Below are 25,115 nucleotides of genomic sequence, written 5' to 3' on the forward strand. Positions count from 1 at the left end.
ACAAGTGCCGCCATCCCGCGGAGACCGACGTAACGAGCGACGGCGCACTCGCGCGGTTTTCTGCATGCACGCCTCGCCAGTGATTACAGGCAATAGACATCTGTCACAACGCCAGCACTAGCATACCACATGCGAGTACATTTGATTCATTTGCGACTAACCTGTGCTCACCCAACTATATTCAGGTGTCAAGAACATATGAAGCATCTAACAGGGCTATGGCCCCTATGTAAATTACAATACCATGTGTTGCAGCTTGAATTTCGAATTTGAATTTGAATTTATTTCATTTTGTGTTACAACAGGAATGTGTACAATACAAGATTTCAGAAGGAGGATGAAGGGATTAGATGAATGCATGTCAGAGTTTGAAGCTACAGAACCATCATTTGAGCCCACAGTTTGAATACACTCTCTGCCAGTAGACAATTGTTCGACACAGAATGGAAGCTCGTGTTGTCTTCGCCCATCAGTAAAGGTTGTCGAAACAGAAGTCAATAAGGTGCCCAATTCGTAAAATGAGGAACAGTTTGAAAATCTAGCGACACACCATTCTTATACAAAATCTTTCCAAAAATCAGTACTCCAGGCTGAAATTTCACAGCTGTTTTTTTTTACCTGCTTGTGAGAGTGCCCGCGAGCTTTTGTACTTACCATGCTGAGCAGTAGGTACCCACAGCCTCTAACAAAGCTGCCCAAGGAGCAGGCTAAAGCAGTAAATATGGTTTCCCGTCTCATTTATTTTTCTCTTTGAACACATTCTGGCAAAGTAGGATGATCATTGAGCAAGAGCCCCCATTGGGTCCCATGCAGGCAGCACCTTGGGCTCCTTGGAGTTGACAGCTAGCACTTCAGCAGGCAGAAACTTCTTGTCCACAACCACCTCGAACATGAACTCGTTGAACCAGTCCCGGGTCATCAGGAAGAAGCCTGGGGCAAACACAAGAGAAGGTATAGATACGTTTGGCATGGAAACAGAAAGCACGCGGCAAATCTGAACTGGCCAATTCCATACATAGTACCCTTTGAAGTTTGAAAACAGTGCGCACGCCAGACGAAAGAAAAAGCAACTCCAGACTGTCCCAAGCGTCCTCTCCTTCAGGTCTGTATCCTGTTCTTCAAGTATGCAATATGCTTTGCATTCCTGTTTGCCTTTAACATGTTTGGAAAGTTCAATATAATAGAGTTGCACCAAGCTGCCGTAGCCGACAACAGCATTGGGTGCCTGGGACACAAACTTGGTTACTAATCTTTGACATAGGCCTATCCCGAACACAGCAGGCAGGCAAAAACACAACACATTAGGGCTTTAGAATAAACGCAGAGTGGCCTGCTCTACAGCTGCAACCCGTGAAGCAGTAATAAGTGCCTACCAGTTTAGGTTCACTGGTCACACGGTCTTACATGGAATAGAGAAAAGAAAATGCGAGATGAAAGACCTTTTTCTCCGGTGTCATCGCCCCACGAGTTCTCCACACGAAACTTGACTGGTTTGCCGTCATCCTGGGAAAGAAAGGGGCGAAGAAAAGGCCTTGCTGTGCATAAAAACGAGGTTAGGAATCATCGCATCAATTTACTTCCTGTTTTAAAAAGTGTGTAGAATTCTTTTGCGAGGTGGCAGAAAAACACAGTGACAGCGAAAATTTGGTGTTTGTGATATACACGATTTTTTACAGTGTATTCACACACCAAAAATACTTTCTACAATGAACAAGTTGCAGAACTGGTGGAATGTTTTTCACTCCAAGAATTAACTTTGTTTACGAAAAGGTTAGGTTAACTAAAAAAGGAAAAAAAATGTATGACCTGCTTTCCTAAGTGCTGGCCTTATTCAGTGTTATTACCTTTTTAAGGATTAGCATTACAATTTCCTCTTGAACAAGTCGTGCATTCTGAACAGACTCAAGCATAGAAGCCGATCACTCAGTGAAACTATGTGAGCCTGAACTTTTTTTTTTTTTTACTTAAGAGGAGACCCAGGTAAAAAAAAAATTGACCTTTTTGGAAATTTCAATTTTTCTGTTCTCAGTTGTATTATCATCGTTGAACATTCAGACTTGCCAGCATAAAAATTTAACCAGAAATTCCAAGTTAGCAAAAAATGCGTCGAAGTTAGTAAGGGGTGACATAATAAAACCGCGAAAGTTCGGAATTCAGAGAAAGCCTGCACCTTTTCATTCCACACATTGAGGAAGCGGCACTGTCCGCCATTTGCAAATCAATCGGGCAGCTAGAATTGTCACTGCCCTTTCAAAAGCAGCAAAAAAATACTAAAAAATGAAGCACTTTTTCAAGCGCCCCACCAGCCGTTTGAATCGCGCGTTGCTTATGTGAGCGCACCATTGGCTAGCGGCACTCGCTTGTCGCCATGTCACCGTGCTGCATCGTGAATTGAATTGCACTACTGCTTCCACAATTATTTGCCCAATGAATCTTGCTTGAAAGCGGCTTACAAGGTCCGGAACCACTGAATCTCGCACGAGGATGAGTATTGGCGGAGGGATGTTTGAGTGGCGCCCCGTGGCTCCCGACGTCAGCTTACGGACTCACCGCTCTCATCTGCTACACTCTGCTTGTGTGGGGCAGCAGTGCCCGTTCTACATATAAATCACCCACTTTGATGCTTTAGTGCATTAAAAAGCGTATTTTCAGTAATTCAGTCATTTTTCCAGCTTCTGACACCTCTGAATAATTCCAATCTGCATCCTGCACAAGTTTGCAACACATGAGGAGAAAGAGAACAACTTTCTTCAGAGCATTGGTCAAATAATCGTGTGTAACTGGTCCGTTCCAGCGTATTTGAGAGTTTCAGAGCTCCTCGATAAGTATTGGAAATGTGTAGGTTTCCCTAAAGTATTTTTGAGATGCTCTTACGAAGACATAACGGTCTAATGCTACGTGTCAAGCAGCGGTCTGCTACACGCGCATCGCACAGGAACAAATAAAACAGCTCTCTTCTACCGTATTTACTCGAAAATAGGCCGACCACAAATATAAGTCGACCCCTCTACATAGTGCCTTTCGAGAAATCAAAAAAAATTATTCGTATATAGGTCGACCCATATTTTTTGAGAAACAGCAAATTTCAACATGACAACACACCTTTATTTACAATCGGCTCACCTCAGCCAGTATATTTCACTAGCGACAAGCCTCATCATCGGAAGTGTCAGGAAAGCTGTCGTCGGATGTTTCTCTGGCGTGTTCGGCATCCCAAATGACGTCGTCCTCAGTGCCATCGAGCTCATTAGACATGCAGCATTTTTTGAAGCCAGTCTGGAATATCTCCACTGGCAGGTCATCTCGCGCATCTTTGACCCACGTCACAACTTCGCTCAGGGGTGCCTTCTTGCGTCGTCCCATCAGTGTCATGGCGGCGTCGACCTTCGCGAGCCACTCTTTGTAGAACTTGGCGACACGGTTCTTAAAGGGCTTGTTGACGGCAAAGTCCAGTGGCTGCAACTGGGACGTCATACCGCCAGGTATGACGACCAGGTCCGTGTTGGCCTCCTGCAGGGTCTCCTTGACGCCCGAGCAAATGTGGCCTTAAGCATAAACATGAGCATAAAGGTCGTGCTGACGTCTGCTTTCAAGCTACCTAGTTTGCAGGCTTTGTATGGGGCTCGTAGCCACGCGTAGCCGTTTCTCGCCAGTCTCACACCAGTATTTGCTGTCTTTGTTGCTTGTTTCTCTCTGTGCAAAAGGTCAAGTAGAAAAAATGTTCTTGTCGATGTTGTCGTCTGTGATAGAATCAATAGTCTCTGTCAGCGTTGGTGAGGTAAAGGTTGTTGACGTTGGTGCACCGGCTGAGAGCAACGTACACGCCCTTTTCTTCACAGCTTTGTCTTCTCCTCATCAGGGTTCCCCACAGGAAGATGGTGCAAGTTTTTTATTTTCGCGGTGAGTTCAGTTACTGCAAATGTGCATGTCCCTATGTAGCTGGCGCTGCTTGAAGAACAGCGGCACCGAATGGCGGGCGCGACAGTGGAACCCCATTAAGCTCAGCATCTGCTTGCTTTGATCGCGAATATAGGTCGAGATTCTTTGATCAAGAATATAGGTCGATAGCTAATTACGGGTAATATTTCTGGAAAAAAAGGTCGACCTATATTCGAATAAATACAGTATTTCATTCGTTGTTAACTTGTATCAGATTCATGTTTTTTCTGTGCTCAACGCATTCATTTTTCTACACCTTCACAGATGTCTTATTAGGAGGCTTGGGGATGTTTGAGAGGCTCACAAAGTTCGTGTGGATATTTTAGTTATGGCTGCATATAAGTGTGTGAAGGTGCATGCCTGCAGTGTGCTTTGTTTATTCACATGCAAATACAACGAGAAGGTCTGTGCTACGCCACCTCAAAACGGCACAGACATTGTCCAGTGTACTTAAAGCCGGCTAGGCTGCCCCAAATTTCTATCTTAAACATCGTTATCACAACGAACTGACTGTCAGCTTGAATGGTTATGGCATGATTATGGTGTTGAAGGCTTAATATACTCGCTACCGTATGCAACAAACAGTATACATGGTATTCACATAAAAGTTCAGCGGACGATTTCTTCTCTTGGCCACACTGAAAGCCGCCATGACCGTGTTCACTGTGTCTGTGCATGCGTCCACACCTCGCAGAAAAAAAGGTGGCCACGTATCTGCTCCTTTAGATTGCAAATATCGACGAACGACGATAGTCAACTGGCACCCCTGCCAAGTAAATGCCTCTCTTCTCTTTCCTGCTCACCTCTCATGCTGTTCCTCTCCTGTCCTGGTCCTCCCAGGATAACATGCTAGAGGTTTGCTCTAGTAAATTTAAATTTACCGAGTTCCACTGCTCCAAGTCGGGTGCCTCGATGCCAGTGCTGCCGTACGGCGGAGATGCGCGTGAATTGAGGCATCCTACTTCAATGTTTACACAAAATTTGATATCAGTTTTGGAACCTGTGACAAAATTGTATCTGTGACAAAAGTTTCAAAGCTTCTATTACGAAAATAAGGAAGAAGTGCTTTTGAGTACTAGCATGTCCCCTTAACGTGGCAAGCCTCGTGAGGGCCCAGTGCTCCCTTCACTCACGTCAAGGGAAACTCCGGTGAAGAGCATGGCGTGCCCCATGCAGGATTCCCCGTAGAGGAGTCGATCTGCCCTCGACATGCCTAGTGTGAAGGTGGTCCCAAACAGGGACTCGTAGTCGAAGCTGGAAAAAGAGGAGAAGATGGAGAAGTCAGTCTGCACTGTCTTAGGAGAGGCCCCACACAATTGGAGCACTAAGCACAGCAGCAGCCCCCTACCACTCAGACACAGCCATCAGAGATGAAAATGCAGAGCTAACTGATGCGTTTTTGCACAGCCCCTCTGCCTCCCCCATACAAAAGGAAGAAGCTGTTCTCTTGGAGCTGGTTTTTACAGACAAGAGCCATAATCCAAGACTCTTATACCCCTGTCACACGGCAGATCTAATGACATTTAGAGCAAACGTCGTTCGCTCGCAGTCATTAATTCGGCGCTACACAAGAATACCGAATTACACAAGAATACCGAATGGCATTTGAGGTGAACAATAGTCAGCGGTTAATTGAGGTTTGGGAGCTCATTCAGCAGCCAAATGAGATCACTCAACAGCAGTGGTGTGTCACTAGAGAACAAAGTTCGGTAATAAGCCAAAGAATACTGTTTCTAAAAACTGTTAGTAAACGTATTTTACCCTTCATGTTTTTCAAGTAAGAAAGACAAACAAGTACTAACAAAAAAGAAAATCGAGTCCCAAATGAGCGCACTGCCCAAATATGGATTTTTTGCGGACTTCTCAGCTTGTGATGTCTACTGATGTCACCTAAAAAGATAATTTTCTTACTTCTCTTTTTAAAAAAATAATCCTTTCTTATGTTTGAAAAAAATATGCATGAAAACATTCTAGATGCACTTGAAACAGTTTTATGGTTTTGCGAGCTCGCTCATCGTCACTGCTATCACTATCGAATGACATTCGTTTCACCATGTAGACCCGCACGACCAAACCGAATGCCATTAACTGCAATTTTCATTCTCTTGGAGTAACATTAGGTTTGCCGTGTCACACGGGTATTAGCAGGACCAAAAATTATCCATTGAGAGAACCAAGGCGATACGTACAAGTCTGTGTCGAAGACTCCTCGCTTTAGGTCACACCTCTTGCACACTTCACAGCCAAACCACACGGGCTGGAAAGGACAAACAACATCCACATTCCTAAGCAAATAGGTTGGAAATACAGTCGTGGCTGGAACCCCAAAAACAGCACATGTGCTACAGGGGTGCAACAGCCCAAATTAGATTTGAAGCAATTTCTGGAGCACCAAATCCCAAATTTGGAGCAGTTAAATACAAAATATGTGCAAACAATTTAAAATCAGTTCAGACATGCTTTAGCTTCAGTGGACAAGGTCCTGAAAACCTGACCAACGAATTCTGCAGAAAGCCGCAAGGCGTGGTGTATTGGGGCCAATCTGCAAAACAGGTTCACCTGAATGTTTACAGTATTTACCAGATCAAGCAACAAAAAATAAAAGAGATTAGTATAAAAACTGGCAACAATACTTTTAGTTTTACTCCATGCCCTTATAAATGACCAGCCCTAACTTGTATGCTAACAAATAGCTCTTCCGCGTGAGCAGCAAGATACAGATAAGAAAACATTTTTTCAATGCCACCAGAAGCTAACTCACAGCAGATCTATGACTAAAGCGGATATCATTGGTATGATATCAATGCTTTCACTTGGACCTTTTTGAGTTCACCAGGCTATCAAAGAGTGTGCTCAAAGCTTCCAATCACTCGCTAGTTTCGTGTGGCATGTCGCCCACAAAGCTCATGCCGTCATGACCGGGGCACTCGCTGAAGGTGCTGTACCAGTGCGTTTGCCGTGGGAGAATTATTCGCACCCGCTCTGCTCGTAATCGTGTTCGTGGATACGGCAAGCTACTTTCGTTTCAGAAAGCAACACATACTCCATGCCTCTGCGGTGCACTTGGTAGTCATGCACAAGGAAGGAGGCGGCAGCGAACTCCATGTTTCGGTTGTTGCCAATTAGCTGCGTGCAGTAAGTTTACAGCAGCACCAACAGCGTATGTCCCACGTGCTTCCGAGCAGATAGCTGAAGATGCTTAATAAAGGGGTCATGCAAGCAAAATACAAGTTTGTTTTATTCAAAAGATTTCGTGTTTTATAGTGCCCCCCAGCGCTCGTCCGACAGCAAATGGTGCCGTATTCACTGAGAAATTAATTTAAGTTAAAATTCTGATTCTCTCACCAAGTCATGTGTTTTCATGACATCTACAATGACATCGCAAGAGCAGGCATTCAAGCTGCTGCAGAGATTTGTTTGCCATTAGTCAATTTAGATGGCACCACCATACCGCGGCGAGCAGTTTTTCGCCTTTGCTTTGTTTTTGACCGTATTTGTATCTGGCTTGTTTTCGTGAAGGTAGAAAATAATTGTTTCGTGAAACATGGTATTCGCTCGACAAACATGGTCACATAAGACACCGTTCTTATGCTATTCGGCCAGTATCGTCTGAGACAAACCCAAAGCACCTCAGTGCTGTGCCGCTAAAACAAACAGTGCGCGCAGTACCAACATCAGTACACATCGGTACTTCTATGTTTACGTGTACTTTCGTAACTTCCACGTTTACCCCACCACTCCGACTGCTATAAAAAAAATGTGCCCTTAATTTAAGCGCAAACAGCTCGTTCGGCAAGCATGCAAGCCCGGCCTAATTTGCGTTTGCTTTTGCCGGCCCCAGCCAATCGCAGAGCTGTCACATATGACATTATAGGTTCTGGTGTTGGGAAATGAGCCAGTGGGTCGCATGGCCATTCCCTTTTTTCCTAATTATATAGCTTATTTCAGCAAAGTTTGCGTTAAGAGGGGTGTCAGTATGACTCGAACGAGGCAACCTTTTGAATGAACCAAACTTGTGTTTTTTGTTCACGGCTCCTTTAAGGCCTATTCACACTTGCGACTGGAGCGATAGCCACCCTCAGTATTCACACTTGCTTGCAACAGGAGGGACGGAGGTGACGTATTTTGTTTTTCTTATTATTGTCTTTCGCTTGGAACGAGACTTTACGGGAGTTTCAGTTTAGACATCGCAAAGTTTGAAGTTTATGTTTATTTAATGTTACCAATGTCATAAAGGGTGGCGTTCTATTTATGTCGATCAGCATTTCTACCAAGAACAACATCTCCGCTGTCCCTTTCGGGCAACGTGCTGTAGCCGTCTCCGATATCGATCTGCGTGTTTGTGCTTTGGCAGGATATGACGTCAGGGAATTTCGCCTCCTCCTTCCGCATGAAGAGCGACGGTGGCAACAAAAATTGGTTCGAGACCAATTGCTCTTGTTGCGCAACGAAAGCAATGCTCGGTGACAAGAGCGACAGAAACCGCGTAGCTTTCGGTCGCTCTAGTCGCAAGTACGAACGGGCCTTTATCGAAATTGAGTTGTCCGCGATAAGCCACATTGGTGCTCTTTGGTGCCCGCTATCACACCTCTGCCCTCTTCCCTTGCTTAACTCTTTCGTGACCACGGGAAAATTGACCGATTTTTAGGGGTCTAAGAAAACATTTTTTTTCTGCTAAAAAAAATTGGTTAGGCACTAATTAGAGGGACGCAAAATTCTGATTATTTAACAGCCTTTCCAATGACACCAGCTTTTTAAATGTTTTCATATATCACAGTTGCGAAAAAAATATCAAAATCAAAATTTTTGTCAAATTGTCAAAAAAAATGATAAAAAAGGAGTTGTGTATAACAAACCACTCGTAGTAGAAAAAAATTAAAATATACATTTTGCAGGGAAACATTTCAAAAACATGCCCTGGAAAAAATGTCAACTTGCACGGAACAGTTTGTCAGATTTTTAAAAAAATGTTAGCACGCGTGGTGCTTGTGCCATGCGATAAAGCCCACCCTCCATTTCAAAATGTGCAATTTCAGGTGGTTTCCTGGAAGAAATCTGGCAATTTGACAATATCAGAGGCATCAAATTGCCCCCACGTAACGTAAAAACATCTTTTCAATGGCTGACTTTGCATTTACAGCCAGCACAATATTTGGGACAAGCACGCGATGCGGAAAAACATGCATGAAGTTGAAAACGGAACTCCGTGGTTGATGCTTGTTGACGTTCACGGTCAGTTATCTCTCAAAGCATAAAGCTGCACTTTATTATCATCTGCTGACTAGCTATCATAGCCTTGCTTGCAGGAATGAGGTGCGATGCACTAGAATCGTGCCCTGCAAACTTTAGCACAGTAGCTGTTGCGCGATAAAAAAGATCAGCACAACGAGCCTCCTCTATTGCAGTGCCACCTAACATTACTTGAAATGAAACAGAACAAAAACTTATCGGAGACTCCGTCCGAATAGACAGTTCAGCTAAGCAGCAACGCTAGACACCCGGAGGTACCCTCGAATGGAAACGAAACTGGAAGGCGAACAGCTGGCATTGTGTAAGGCCGGTTTGAAGTGCTGTCCTCGTCGGAACAGATATCTGGCGACTGGGTGTGATCTTTTGAAGTTCTTATCGCAGAAATCGGATTAGGGTGGGGGGAAATCAGGAGCAGTGTGCTTTGTTTGAGGATCAGTCGCAGACGCTCAAGGCGCCATGGCAGGTAGCCTTGAAGTTGGGTAACTGCGTATTAGCACTAAATATGAATTTCGCGATGCAGAAACGAAACCGAAACTGTTGTAAACTGTTCGAGAATGGTCTTGGTGTGTAGAACTACCGCACACTTAGAACAACGTGCGCAAAGGCAATAAAGCTGCCTAAAATCATAAAGTAGCTTTGCAAACAGGCACTGCTTGACATTTTCGGCCAATTTCTGGGATTATTACTGTTGGATTGCAAACCTGACGATTGAAAATGGTTTGCTGGTTCACCATTCACGCCCTGATAGAAAAAACAAACGCTGGTGCCGAGTAATTAGGAGTGGCACACATTCTTCGTTGGTAGCAGTGCCACGCGATGACCACGCCCATTTTCCACACCCAGGTGATTCAAATGCGTGTCAAAAATCCCGTTTTCGTTGCAAAAATGAAAACAAAACTGTCTTTGAAAGGCCATTTTCTGATCTAACTCCAAACAGCTTTACTTGTTCCAGCAACACCTGGAACGCTATTGAAAGGTGCTCCCAAAGTATCGTTCGAATTGAACTATTTTTAATAGGCGCGGTCACAAAAGAGTTAACAGTACAGGGGTAGCTATTGCGAAACTAAAGTCCCCTCACTCTTCAGAACGACCTTGACTTGGTTTTGGCATAGGTACAGTGAATTAAAAGAGGCATATCCAGCAGAGGCACGGCCACTGGAGAGCGCACTTCCTTTTCATCTAGCGGCCGTGGCATAGGCTATGGACTGTGTCACGGTGGGTATGAAGGGCTGTCTGCGAAACTAGATTGGATTGAATGACATACAAACCTCAGGTTACCAACGCATCGTTTATTCTTTGGTAGAGTTCGCGAAACAGAACTACAGGACTTTGCACCTAGACGGGAATTTTAGTGCAACGCAGGGCAATTTAAACAAACTGCACGGTTCTGGCGCAGCTTGGCTCAAAAATATGAAATTGCATTAAAATGCGGCGAGACGGCGCTGGCGGTCTTCGGCAGTGCGGCACGGCAAGTTCGACGCTAGTGTGCACATAGCTTTATCCACTAACTTTTCAAAATTTTCAAAATTTCAAAATTCCTGCCTTTGCAGTGCTCACATGCCCCCTGCCTAAAACTGTGCTTGCTTTTCCTGCCGCACGTGCTGGCGTTGCACTGCCACTTCTTTCGCTTGCAATCATAAAAACCAACCCAACGAGTGTTCCTAACTAAATGAACGCGGCTGCTGTCGATTAATTACGTATATTTTGCTTGAAATGTAGAAGCAGTTTTCTTTACGTTAAACAACAGGGAGATGAAATATAGGATAAGCAGTTCACAAGTTTCAAACACTTATGACTATATACACCACTTGGCTTTCGAAGCCTCTTGGGCTACGCCGCAACGACAGCCGCTACGACAGAACGCCGTGGGGCTCTGCTTGGTTCCAGCGAGCAAGCTCGATGACAAGGCAAGCCCCTAAAGTGCTCTGCACTTAAAAGAACGGACAGCGGCCCAACCATGCTCCCCTCCCCTACCCACCTCGTTGGCCTTGATAGAGTCGACGACGGCCTGCAGGTGCACCTCCATGGGCTGGTTGTTGTAGAGCACAGGCACGCCCCCCACCACGTTGCCCAGGCAGTCCACCGTGTACGTGTCCCCAAAGGGGTTCGACGGCCGCGGGTCGTTCACCAGGCACACCTGCAGGGCCCCAAACACACCCCGGTCTCGTGCATGCATGCAGCTCTCGCATGACACCTGCTTTCTTTACAGGTCAGTTGCGGCACCCCGTACGCACAACGTGTGTAGGTGCCTTTGTGTGAGACAACATTTTGTACGTGCACATGCGTGCAATCAAAGAAAGAGGAATACGACAAGTCAAGAGTAAGAGTACGAAAACATCTGAAACAAGAACTGCAAATAACAGTTTGAAGAGCATCGTAACGGGGAACGCAATGAGGAGTTCGGCAAGCCAGCAATGACAAGTTCAACAAGGAACTGATTGCCCAAACTGAAATTTCGCGTACGTCAGTGTCGTTGACTGCAGTTCTTGTGTGGTAAGATAATCATTCCCCCACCAGCGCACAAGCCACAAACACACATTACGGTAAAGAAAAAAATAGGAACGGTACAAGGCTCGCGTGAACTCGGGAAACTGGCTCGCACCTTGTCGTCAAAGTTGAAGAGCGGCTTGACGTGCTTCTCGTAGAACTCGAGCGGGGTGATGGGCCCCAGCCGGCCGTAGGCCTTGTTCTTGTCGTAGTACTCCCAAGTGAAGGTGGTCGGGGGCGTGCCCAGGCACACAGACGTGATGCGGTACACCTGCACAAAGGGGGAAAGGCAGCGGTCACATGCAGCGTCTGCAAAATACACACAGCTGCAATGGAGCCACTACAAATAGGAGAAAAAAAGAAGCATGAAAGGAACTGTTTAGGCATTAAGGGGGCACATGGGCCTTTGATAAAAAACTTTATTTCTACAGTTATGACGGTGAAAATTGAAGGACGTATGCAGTTTGCCACCCTGATTGTTATAAAATTTGTGTAAAATGAATACATTCACATACGAATTTTTATATTTGATTTTTTGACAGCCTTTGTAAAAAATCTGCTGGAGGAATGGAGCTGAACAAGGTACCAGTGAAGTGTGCACAAATCAAGGAGTACCCGCCGTGGTGGCTCAGTGGCTAAGGCGTTGCGCTGCTGAGCACAAGGACGCGGGTTCGGTTCCCGGCTGTGGTGGGCGCTTTTCTGATGGAGGTGAAAAGCAAAAACGCCCGTGTGTGCGAGATTTCGGCACACATTAAAGATCCCCAGGTGGTCAAAAATTAATTCGGAGCCCTCCACTACGGCGCACCTCACTGCCTGCGTTGCAGAGGCGCGCTAAACCCTACAATCAATCAAAACAAATCAAGGAGTGCAATAAGACAAACACTATCATTCTATCTGGTCTGTAGCAGAAGTTATGACCATTTGAAGTTTGGACTTGAAAGGTGGGAACCAGAAAAACCGGTTTTGCCTTCGAGGCCCAAATTTCAAAGGGTCGTCACTTCTGCTACAGACCAGATAGAATGATAGTATTAGTCTTACTACACTTGATTTGTCCACAGTTTACTGGTACCTTGTTCAGCACTATCCCTCCAGCAGATTTTTTAGAAAAGCTGTCAAAAAACAAATATAAAAAGCCAAATAAATATGACTGTAGTCACTTTAAACAAAAACAAATTTGATATCTACAATCAGAATGACAAACTACATATGGCTCACAATTTTCATAGTCATAACTGTAAAAATAAGCTTTTTTGGTTCAGTGTGCCCCCCTTAAATTCCTTTAGCAGTGCCTTACCTCTCACTTAGAAGAACTGCCAGTTGGGCTTGTTGGTATACGTTCATGATTGAAAAAGTGCTACTTAGACACGAAGACGAATGAAGAGACGAAGGACCTCTCACCTTTTGTCAATGTGCATGTGGCCATTTTGGAAATTGAAATCCAGTTGTCAGTACCAGCGACAAAGCCCAAATACTACCACAGTTCCCAAAGTGGGAATCATTGCTACTCAGCTACCACTCTGGCTGTAATGAAAGTAAAGCTACGGAATTTCATATGCACATTTTACGAGCAGTCATGAATTCGACGAGGTAATTCACAGTACATACATTCAACCACAACTGGCAACGATAGAAAGAAACAAGCAAGCTGGATTCGTAAAGTCACCTTGTACGGCAAAAAGGAAACTGACCCCTGTCAGTGTATCTATTTACACCCCAGCTCAAACTTGGACATTGAAAATATTCCAGAAATACTCAAAAACCAACAACTTTTCCTTAACATCTAACAGCGTACAAGGTCACTGTTGCACAGCACTGTGTTCCCCTAACTTCGCACAGCCCAAGAGCAGGGTTAGTGGACATATCTACTAATAAACACAAAGGTTCCAGGGCGGCATGCTTACAGCTAGGGGGGTACGGTATAGTAGCTTTTGAATTAAATATCAAATTGAATTAGAAAAAATATCTGAATATTGAATCGAATATCAAATTTCTTTAACAGGCCTCAGTTTTCCACTCAGTTTTGTACAACAACAGAAGCTACTTCACATGTTCGGGAGTCATGATGTTGTTTTTACTACTCAAACAACAAAGTTCTAAACTCTCATTCGCAGCAGCCCACTCACCGAACCGCCGTGAGGCGGTACTTCAGAAATCCCAAGCGGCACGAACGCCTTGCACTACAGTTGCTGTACTGCAATCATATGCATTCAGTAGGTGGTGCCTTTGAACTCCGGAGCGAACACTTTGCAGGCATGAATAATAGGACGCGGAAACACGACAAAACTACCATCATGGACCACGATAAGGCCCTTCTTTGGAAGCACATGGCGAGCGTGAAGTGTGAATGATACGTAGTGGAAGGTGGTGTGGCAGGGGAACACGCTAGAGTTGCTGTGCACAAGCCTGCGCTACTCTGCGTAAGGGCAGCTTGCTACAGTACCCCGATCAGGGAACACAATGAGATACTCCTTCGGAAGCTCGTGGCAAACATCAAGGATAATCCAAAAGGGTGGCATGTTGGTTTTCAGATGCAAGGGAAGGAACAGCGCACATTCTAACAAAGGACAGAGTAACACACCACAAGCTGATAGTCAGCGCTTGTGGTGTGTTACTCTGTCGTCCTTCGTTAGAATGTGCGCTGTTCCTTCCCTTGCATCAAGGATAAGTGGCGGAAAGATGACTTGCACTAGCCACTGACGGATTTGCACTGACAGCTCATTGGTTCAACAAAGTTGTAGTAGAGCTATCATGCCCTGTGGTCTCATATGTTAATAAAAAAAAAGGCAACATGCAATGAGCATAGACCAACTGCATGCAAAAAAAGGCACAACCTTTTTTGTTTCTAAATTACGAAGGTTCTGTCAAAAATAAAAGCGGCAGTGTCAGATTAACCGGAAGCTTTCCAACATGTAAACACCCGCTCGCAGAATTCAAAATGGCAGCCAGAGTCGATGGCATGGAGGAAATATCTTATCGATGCAATCGCGAGTTACTCCGTACTGCGTGATAAAATTTATGGCCTCTACAAGGCACGTTCGTCGAAAGCCCTATTTGGATGAAGTTCACCAAGTTACACAGAAAATGAGCAGAAGGTGTAGCTGTAGTGCGCCAGCGTGCGCTGACATCTCTCGCTTTCGCAGAGTGGGCCCATTTGGAAATTCCACTTAACTATTCCAAAAATCGAATAGGAGATATTTGATTCACAAATCAAATTATTTGTGGAGGTAATATTCGATTCATATTCGAATATTCGAGTATTCACACACCCCAACTTACAACCTCTGCATCCTCCATTGGGCAAAAAAACTTCCATTAGATGGGCCCCCTTTTTATATCAAATCAAGTAACAGCACACGGGAAGCGAAACTGTGGCATGCGCCTTTCCGCTGCATTTTCTTTTTTTCTCGAATTTTCAGCCTTTCTGCAGCTTAAACGCGACAGTATTCAGTATAGCACTTTTTTGTGTATGTGTGTGTGTAACCATCGATGTCATGTAAGCTCGCCCAGAGTAAAATTGCACGTTTGCACAAGCAACGACACAACTGAGCATGCAAGACCAACAAAATCAGCTTTGAAAAAAAAAAGCCAGCAACTCACAGTTTCCATCATGCTGTCTATGGAAGACTGGATGTCAGCGTCCGAGCAGCCTTTGGCCAACAGTGTGTACAGGTTCCGTGCAAACTCTCGCAGCTGCAAAATATGAGGGACAACAATGTGAAAAAAAATTTTTTTTTTCTTTCATTTCTCTTCTAATAAAGCAACTCTCTCTCACGCTGGCCGTGGCAGTTAAAAGTTCCTCGCGTGCTCATCGACCCAAATGAGCACTAGTTGCGTGCACCGCCTGTTTTGAGCACCATGCTTTGGTTCATATAACAACTAGTCTAAAGTAAGGAATCAGTGAATTCAGTGTAATCCTTTGATCCAACTTCCCGAAATGAAGGACACAATCCTAGAATAATGTGACTGCCCCCTTTGCTTAACCCAGCCGTTTCCTCCATTTTTATTTCCTCCTTTCAAAAACATTTCAGTTTCGATATTCAGCCTTAAATGATGTGACTGACTCCTGTGTGCAATCCTTCGGCTTGCTTTTTTTTTTTTTTTTTTCCATTAGCTATTCCGGTCTCAAGATTTAGCCCCTCTGTAATCCTTAAAGAGCTTTCTAAAGCCAGACAGGCACACTGCTTTATAAACACTGCTGCACTGACATCTGCCCCAACATAAAGATTGCTTGAAAGACGTGATTACAAAGCAGTAGGAGCATTAACACAAAGCAAGAAGATGGGCATCATCTCTGAAATACCCGACTCCCCACTGAAAGTTTACACAAATATAAAAACCACTATCCCTCAACCTCGATTTAACACCACCACGACCCCTAAAATAATTCCATAAAATTGGGAATTTCATAAAATTGATGAAGCATTAAAGATATGGACAACTGTGAGGTGCGAGGGGAGGGGGTGAGGCAATTTGTCCAGAAATTTGTGAAATCGAGGGGTTCAAATGTGTCTTGCACCTCATTCCTTTCCCCGACATCAATTAGTCAGCATCGATTAGCAAGTGCTTAACTCTAAGTGGGGAGTGGGGATGTTTCGGAGATGCTACCCTATCTTCTTACAAACAACAAAAAACATTAGGATCCCCCCCCCCCCACTTCAAGAACATGCAGACACTTAATTGTTACAAAGCATACCCAAGCAATACTTCTAGCATGAAAACAAAAAGCCTGCTGCAAGGGTGCCCGAAACAACTCTCATCACTTGAAAGATTGATTTGACTACGGTTTAACGCGCTAGTGCAATATAGGCAATGAGGCGCGCCATAGTGGAGGGCTCCGGATTAACCTCGACCACTAGGGGACCTTTAACATGTGCTGCAATCTCATACACATGGTGTTTTTGCTTCTCCCCTCCATTAGAAAAGCAGCCGTCGCGGCCGGGAATCGAACTCGCGTCCTTGTGCTCCGCAGCACAACACCTTAGCCACCGCAGCGGGGCATCACTTGAAAGAGAGCACTGCGCAGTAGGGAGATGACGGGGTGAGTAACAGCACGGCACCTTGCTGGTGAGGATCTGGTTGAAGCGGCGCGAGGACTCCGAGGTGGCGGTCTCGTGGAAGCACTGCTTGGGCACCAGGCCATACTTGGCCACCAGGCTGTGCACCATGTGCCACTGGCCGCCGTCCTCCAGGGGCTCCCGCAGCAGGAAGCTGAAGAGGCGGCCCTCCACGGGCTCCCCCCGGCGCCACATCTCCACCACATTGTTCAGGAAGTGGTTACTGCGCTCAATCTGGGTGCGGCCACAGTGCGGGGGAACGCATGACCTCAAGGAACAACTGCCTGCTCCAAGTGCAATCAGCCTTCATAGCGGTAGGATTAAAGGAATATTCATACTCATAAACGTTACAAAAAGGACAGTACCCGAAATCCACAACTTAAAGGGGCCATGCAGATAAAATACAAGTTTGTTTTATTCAAAAGACTGCATGTTTTATAGTGCCCCCAGAGCTTGTACGGCAGCAAGTGATGCCGTATTCACTGAGAAATTAATCAGTTTAGGTTAAAATTTTGATCCTCCCGCCAAATCGTGTGTTTTTTTGGGACATTAGCAACAAAGTCATGAGGGCGTGTATTCAAACAAACTTTCACTGCGTCATTCGGCTCGGCAGCCTTGCTTGCCGTCAGTCCTCCCAGATGGCCCTACCATACTCATCCACTGACCGTTGTCCGCTGTTGCTTTGTTTTTGATCGTATTTGCATCTGGCTTGTTTTTGTTACGGTAGAAAGTAATCGTTTCATGAAACGTGGGGTATCCTCGACAAACAGGGTCACGTAAGACGTCACTTACACCAATCGGTCAGTATCATGTTGTGTAAGACAACTCCAAGGCGGCGAACTGCTGTGCAGCTAAAACAAGCATAGTGTGCACAGAACCAAGAGTAGTGCGCATCGGAACTTCTGTGATTACGTGTATTTTCGTAATTTTCATTGTTTACGGTAAAATGAATATGCATTAGCGCAAATAGGTCGTTTTGCCAAGCTTATAAGCCGTGCCTAATTTGTGTTTGCTTCTGCCAGCCTCAGCCAATCGCACAGCTGGGCATATGACATCATAGGTTCTGTCGCAGGAAATGAGCTAGTGGGTCGCATGGCCATTCCCTTTTTTTTTCCTAATTATATAGCTTACTTGAGCGAAGTGTGTGTTAGAAGTGGTGTAAGTATGATTCTAACGAGGCAATCTTTCGAATGAACCAAACTTGTGCTTCGTCTGCATGGCCCCTTCAAGGCATGGTTTTGAAGCTCTTTGGGCACCGCATTCTTTAAAGATGCATTTTTAACACCATTGCTAAATTATGAGACCCTGTAAAAGGCAAACACTTAATTGAATGGCAGCTACAGAGGCACACCCACTTTGCAGCACCATTCCGCCCACTACAGTTTTACAACACACTGCGATGAAATTAATAAAGCAGGCGGGCAGGGCACCAGACCGCCCAGAATTGCCCGGCAGACCTTGAAGAGACAGTTGTAAGAAGGCTGGTTTCACACATGCACATTTTCTGGCTAGCTACCGTATTTTCTCGCATATAACCCGCCCCTGCATGTAACCCGCAGCTGGACTTTCCGTCGACGAATAAAAAAAAATATATCCCCGCGTATTGCCCGCATATTTTACACATAAAAGGATGAACCAAAGCTACTACTCAAGCAACATTACACATTTGTTTATGCAAAAGAAATTACCTAGCTGACTACGTAACTAGGTGATTTGCCCAATACATTTTTTTCAAGTTTGTCTATTGTTGAGCTCTGTGTGCAAAATAAGCAGTGTCAGTGGAGTAAAAGGGGCTTAGTCGCTAATAATGCTGGAGGGACATCACGTGCCAACGCGTTTTGCGAAGCTGCACTATAAGAAACACCTCGCATTAATCCGCACTTACTTCAATCCTGAAATTTTCACATTTTTGGTGCGGGTTATATGCGCGAGAATACGGTATCCTGGGAAAGGAGGCCCCCTTTACCTTATCCCAGAAGAAGAGGTATGCCGCACTCAGTTCCAGCTCGTCCAGCTGGAAGTGCCGCATCAGGGGCACCCGCACTGCGTTCAGGCAGGCAAACAGCCAGCACCGGCCGGTCACCTTCTGGTTGGTGGGTGGCCGCCCTTCCACATCCACCTGCAGCACCCACCAGGACAGGGGCAGCCTGTTCACTCCCGCCCTTTCAAGACGCCTCAAAATGCAGTGCAAAGAAAGTTTCTCAATGAAAGGTCGGAGAGCAGTGATAATTAAAAGTGCTAACATACAAGTGAGCTCTTAACTAACACAACCAAGAGCTTAATTAATATGAGTTAGGAAGCAATACGGCCAGGTGGTTCTCACTAGATTCTCGCATGTGCGTGCCCCGCACACTAACCTTCAGACCCTTTTCTTTCAGTGTTGGCCACTGAGAGTACCTGGACCCTGTGGCCACAACGACACATATCCAAGTCTAAGCCAACATGACAGCCATTGAGCGGAGTGTCCTGTCTCTGCCAAAAACAGCAGTTGTACTTTGTGTTGTGAATTGCCTATACCTCTCTGGTAGTAAAGCCATTCCTTGTTGCTGAAGCGTTGGAGTGTCTCCTAGTGAGAGCACTCCGACCCAGGCAGAAATCCCTGTTGCCATATGGCTAGTCAGGCTTGGTAGTTGTTGCTACGGCATAGCTAGCCGAGTTCGTTTTCCAGAGGAGAGATATCCATTAAGCTAGTTTCGCAAAGACCCCCTAACTTAGTTTATAACTACAGTGGTAGAAAAGATATATCTAAACAGAAAAAAAAAAGATAGGGGGGAGGGGTGTGTAAATCACCAATGCTGGTGACAGTAAATCACTGATGCTGGTGGGGTGATGACACGTCATCACCCCGCTACAAAGAAGGTGCCACTAGCAATCATCATCATCACCAGCTGCCACACTAAACTTGCAGAGCTGCCAACATGCTAGCTCGGAGACAAACATGCAGGGGGCCCTAGGGCAAACTTGCCTTGTGTGACACCACTTGATTCAGGTGAGCCGATGTGCGCTTCAGGCACAGGTCCTTGATGTCTACCTTGGCACAGACATTCTGCGCCAGGCGATTTCTCGGGTCGTTCTCAAACTCCTTCTGGAACTTCTCGAGGGTCTCCTTCTGCAGCGCTGCACAATTCAATTTTCCCCAAGTTCAATTCAATTCAACCAAGACGACGGCACCGTGGAGACCACTAGAAAATGCTAGCAACTGCGTCTGCTAGCACCGCAACACGTCTTCCCCTAATGTAATCGATGGCACAAAGCGACATCACACATAATAGTGCGTGCATAAACAGAAGCGCGGCCTTTGTAGTATCGTAATCAACTCTTGATATGCTGCTATTACTTGGCAAGTGAAACACATAGGTTTTTAATCTGGGGTAGCAAAGCATCTCCTAAAGGAAACTGGTGTATGTCAAAATCTGATTTTGCTTTCCAGTTGCTATAAACACATGAGGCTTGTCCGGCAGGAGCTGTCTAGGATTGCAAAACACCGAACAGGACTAGTATGCTTGGGAAATCTACAAATGGCTGGCGAACTAGGATAAAAATTCGCAAACTGAACAAGTTTAATAAGCTGATTCGGTGCAGCCATCACAAAATATTTTTAAAGAGCTGCCTTTGAAGTGACATGTACCAAAGCAAACATTAGTGCAACTTGACCCAGCATTTCCTGTACAGAAATGCTCAATTTGCAGATTTTTACTAATACAATTTGGCGTTTTTTATGTGCGTGTGATGAAACACTTCATTGACCAGCCAGTGGGCAATAAGCTGAAATGTGACATGAAAATGGCTGGCCTCTCATTCAAGAAAACTGTCAAGCAAAGGTAAAACAGTGGAACAAGTTGTGCGCTTAAAAACTGTCCCTGTTTTCATGCATATCTATTGGTTTGATAGACAGCAATTGTAACAAACAATAAAACAATTAATAATACGCCAAGTTAACTAGGTAACCCAATGCACCTAACTTAGCTTCACACATCATTTCAGTCAGCTAATATCGTAGGCTTTCAATCCTATTCAAGCATTTCAGCCATTGGCACCTTCACTAGTGCACTTTTTGTACTGGACATTTTCTGGACTAATCTGCCTTTTTCGGTCCCTGCATTTATGCCACCCACTAATGGACACGGCGAGGTCACTTTTGTCATACCCTAGTCGACAATGCAATCATTTCGTTACTTCCTGCAAGCCACGTCCCAGCCTATCCACTGCACTAGTCTGGTTCTCCCCACAGTGACTGTGCAAAACATAGCAAGATAAAAACAATACTCTGCCAGCCAGGAGGCAGCTGGCGTGCATTGCAGGGAATATCTTGTTTTTGTCTGCACTCCTCCGCGCTTCAGGTACACTATATAAAATAATGATAAGAGCGGCAGCAACAGTTAATATTTTTAGCCCCTTGTAAAAACGCCGGCACAGGGCTGCAGAAACGCGCGTAGCAACACGGGGCGATAAACCGAAGCGTTTACGTCAAGCAAGGCGTGCGTTGCGAAAGAAAAATCTGTTTGTTGAGAAACGGCACGAATACGGCTAAACTAGCGTAAATTGCCCAACAAACTCAAAGAGGCCGGAAAGTTCAGAATGAGAAAAGCAAATGCAGGCTGCAAAGGGTGGTAGTCATGCACTGCTCACCTAAAGCCATCACGAACGTTGGTGCTTCCGGACGACGAAAGGCGTACAAATAGCTACTTTTTCACTACTGCTGAGTGAGGATTGGCAACTTCGCTGTATTTTCTTCCCCTAAACTCCGTTCTACAGTCAGGCGTGCTGATAGGACGAGATGCGGCCAGTAAGTAGCCGGCGCCAAATGCCAGTGGGAGACGTCGAATGATGCTCAGCTGATACCAGCGCTGCTCCCGGCAGGCAGGCGGAGTCCAATCAACGCAGTGCACTACGCCCTTCTGCGACGTGTTACAGGTGCTGATGTCGTGCGACAGATGAGAAACGAAATCCGGAGAGCACCACCAAACCTACAAAGCGTTTTCTTTGTTTTAGAATTTTAGGTGCTTCTCTGGGTGTGTTTCGTTTTCTTCTTTTTTGTTAAATCACGCAGCAGTGTTGCCAACCATGAAAGCGTTTTCCGCCGTTGGTTGAATTGTGGGACCATAATTGAATCGGCTGAATGCCAACGAAGGTTGGATGCTACGAACAACGACACCGGTTCCATCTCCGTGGTCAAAAACGTCAAGGCGCCGAGGTCTAAGACGCCGAGCGCTCAGCATCGAAACCGCGCATTATGGAAGGCGCATGTGAACAATGAGACCCCCATGTGTTCCCGGTGTTACGAATCGGCCCGCCGCCGTACTTTCCCGCATCACTCCTCAGCTGTGCGGCGAAGCCACTGCGTGCGCCTTTGAAACAGGTCCCCTCTTGTCAGTGAATCATACTTTCACGTCTCGACAAGCACGGGTCAGACGCTTCGCTTTCGGCGTATTTCAAAACTGCGGCGGCTGCCGGCGATGCTCGTCTCAACGCTCTTCAAGGACACAGAGGCCCCGCGATCGCAGCGGAGTCCTCCTCTCTCCCCTCTCCCGGACTCAACGTGCGCCGAGTCTATCGACGGCTCACGAACTCTGGAAAGAGCGTTGTGTGTGTCTGTGACGTTCGTGGCGTGTTGCCGCTTGTTGGCGTTTTGACCGTTACCGCTTTGGGTATAAATAGACCCCCGCAAGCGCTATAACCCATTCCTGTTAGAGCAGAGAATCCATGCTGTCACTCTGCTCGAGTCCTGTATTGTAACCTCGCCCGTCGGGGCATTGTTCTTTGTCTTCGGCTCACCTCTCGCTATGAAGTAAACAGTTATGTACGTTAGCCTGCGTACGGCTTCTGGACTTCACGGCTGCAACAGCGGCTGGCCGCTCGCTCTACACGTACGCTACCACACGTATGCCGGAGCTAGGCGGCAGAGTACGGAGCTCGGATCGGGTGCCCCCATTCGGTCGCAACTCCGGTAAAGATAGTGTTTGCACAGTATCTTTGAAGGCTAGGCAGGATCTAGGGACACTATAGCCGAGCGCAAGCGACAAGCCCGCCGAGACGACGAGAAACAATTCATACACTCGAATTTCATCTCGGAATTGGTTTCAAACGCCAGGTTTTCTCCTGCAAGTGCGCGCCGGCTGGCAAGAGATAGAGACTTACAATCTTTGAATACACTTGTACACTGCGTGCTTCGCCCCTCTTTAGTTCAGATGGCCCGGGATTCTCGATTTTTACGCTGCTCGAGACAAAGCTGGGTTTGCAATCTGCTCAATTTTTTTCTCGAGTTCGTAAATGTATATTGGTCTTGAGCAATGAATGACTCCCGGACCTTGGATCCCAGCAAACCGCAGTGAAAAGGGGCCTAAGGCAAGCCGCAGTCTGGGTGTTCATAGACTAGGGATTCCCTCCACCGGGCGAGTGCACCGCCATCAGCACTTATGATCACTAATATTTATTCTCTCTAGAGCGCCTTGGCCAGCTCTTCCCTTGACGTCCAGCGCAAGTTGGTGGAGAGGGCAGAAGATGCGGCCCGTGCCAATGGACTCCTGAAATGAGGAGGCCACTCTAAAGACTCTTTACTAGGGAATAATAAATATGTTTATTCTCTCTCTCTCTCTCTCTCTCTCTCTCTCTCTCTCTCTCTCTCTCTCTCTCTCTCTCTCTCTCTCTCTCTCTCTCACCGATTGCCGAGCCGCTTGAAGCAACTACCTAAATGGACGCATGACGCAACCCGCCTTGATAATTCTACGAGCGAACAGAACTGCAAATAAATTTGGTCTCCAGGCATGGCCTCCGCGATCGGCGCGGCGCCGGCAGCCGATCGCGGAGGCCGTGCTCCAGGCGACGAATCCCTCGATGGTAACTGTAGAGGGCGCTACACGCCATTCTTGCTATATATTATTGTGACCAAAAAAGGTGGGCGCCATTCGTTCAGCTAGCACTGCTCCAGTCACTGGTGCGTGCTCGGCTAGCAGCCGTCAGCACTCATGTCTACAGTAACGAGGCGGCAGACGCCGCTGCCCGCGCTCATAGCGGCCGCAAATGTCCATTCTCCACCCACACCGATCGACTTCCGCACCACCTTAGGGCGATTGCAAACTAACTCCTACACACATAACAATCTTCTATACATGCCATATCCCACTTGATACACCGAATTCATTATACCCCAAACCAGGCACCTAGGTGTGTACCACGTGGTATGGGAGTGTCAGCAACCCCCAACCCTCACCGCTAAACCCAACCCTACCTTTGAGCAGTGTGGGGAGCTGCTGACCAGCTCCGACCTCTCAGACCAGCAACGCTTGGGGTAGAAGGCAATGAGTACGGTCCAGGCATGCCGGACTAAGGAAGCCTCCCACCGGGCAGGTGACAAATATTCGTCATCCTCATCTCTCTCTCTCTCTCTCTCTCTCTCTCTCTCTCTCTCTCTCTCTCTCTCTCTCTCTCTCTCTCTCTCTCTCTCGAGGTATTTCGGAGCTTCACCCTTCCGCCACTGCGGGATGTTCCTTTCCTGTTCCTTTCCTGTTCCTTTTCTCTTCGGCAACAGGACCCACTACATAGCACTCATCCATTCTGGCGCTCCTCATCGGGGGATGACGCTCTTAAACCAACTTGATCACACTTAAAATTTAGCTTTCAAAGCCAGTAGGTTCGCATCATACTTGGTATGGCCGCTTGAGGAGATCTTATTTTTTATTTCTATTTTGTCATGTGATTTCTATTTTGCAACTCGGGTCATGCGTGGGTCATGTGACAAACATACGGGCTTACTGCACTGCCAGACTTACCCATCGTGCGCATTAACAGATATTGGCTTCAAAGTTCGCTTTCGCTATCGATTTAGCGTTGCGTATGTTTCTTTTTTCTTGCGGTTGTACGGAGGCGACGATGCGGTCGTTCCGAACCTTCCTCGCAGGCAGATAACTTTCGCTGTGTAATTTGCTGCTCAGCTAAAAAAAAGACCTTGTCCTCAAGGCAGTGGCGTAGCCAGAAATATTTTTCGCGGTATTTTATACCTCATCAGTAAACAACAAAAAGAAAGAGATCCTGCGCTCCAAGAAAATATGTCATTTTTGGAAGACAATGATGGGCGGTTGGCCAGCGCTTGAGATTGGTCTGATTAGTTCAAAGGGGTGCTGTAATTGGAAGACAATGATGAGTAAGAGAAAAAACAACCCGTACACTCCGTATGCGCGGGATGACAAATGATTGTACGAATCAGCTTGAGAGTCTTCGGGTGGCCATTATCAGCGTTATAGGCCCGTCGCGCCGAAGACGACGACAGCAAAGCGCCCCAGTGGCTCGACGCTCGCGCTCGAGAGGCTCGAGACAGACCGCGACTGCGTGTGCTCCCGCCCTGGGTTTCGTTATCGTCATGGTTCCGACGGGCTAGACGTCCGCAGT

The 25,115-nt window shown here is 46.3% G+C and overlaps 1 protein-coding gene across 1 annotated transcript; it reads right to left on the bottom strand.

Annotated features, from left to right (window-relative positions):
- Positions 1-720: 720 nt before the first annotated feature.
- On the bottom strand, positions 721-21,760 carry LOC144144785 (bleomycin hydrolase). Its single transcript, XM_077676291.1, has 11 exons — positions 21,360-21,760; positions 19,696-19,847; positions 18,697-18,849; positions 16,734-16,964; positions 15,274-15,366; positions 11,792-11,947; positions 11,168-11,326; positions 6,129-6,196; positions 5,073-5,193; positions 1,440-1,503; positions 721-930 (listed from the first exon to the last, which is right to left on the bottom strand). Exons 1-11 carry the CDS (start codon positions 21,367-21,369, stop codon positions 779-781), a joined length of 1,359 nt encoding a protein of 452 aa, XP_077532417.1. The 5' UTR covers positions 21,370-21,760; the 3' UTR covers positions 721-778.
- Between the last annotated feature and the right edge of the window lie 3,355 nt (positions 21,761-25,115).

The sequence above is a fragment of the Haemaphysalis longicornis genome, unplaced genomic scaffold (genome assembly GCF_048455015.1).
Source record: "Haemaphysalis longicornis isolate Haplotype H1 unplaced genomic scaffold, Haemaphysalis longicornis Haplotype H1 scaffold_7, whole genome shotgun sequence".
NCBI classification, from domain to species: domain Eukaryota; kingdom Metazoa; phylum Arthropoda; class Arachnida; order Ixodida; family Ixodidae; genus Haemaphysalis; species Haemaphysalis longicornis.

What these genes read in the sequence shown, in the direction of transcription:
- LOC144144785 (XM_077676291.1), bottom strand. An exon ending in ATCAAGTGGTGTCACACAAG is followed by an intron (nt 18,850 to 19,695) that starts GCAAGTTTGCCC and finishes TGGGTGCTGCAG; the next exon opens with GTGGATGTGGAAGGGCGGCC. An exon ending in TCTTCAACTTTGACGACAAG is followed by an intron (nt 11,327 to 11,791) that starts GTGCGAGCCAGT and finishes GGGGCCCTGCAG; the next exon opens with GTGTGCCTGGTGAACGACCC.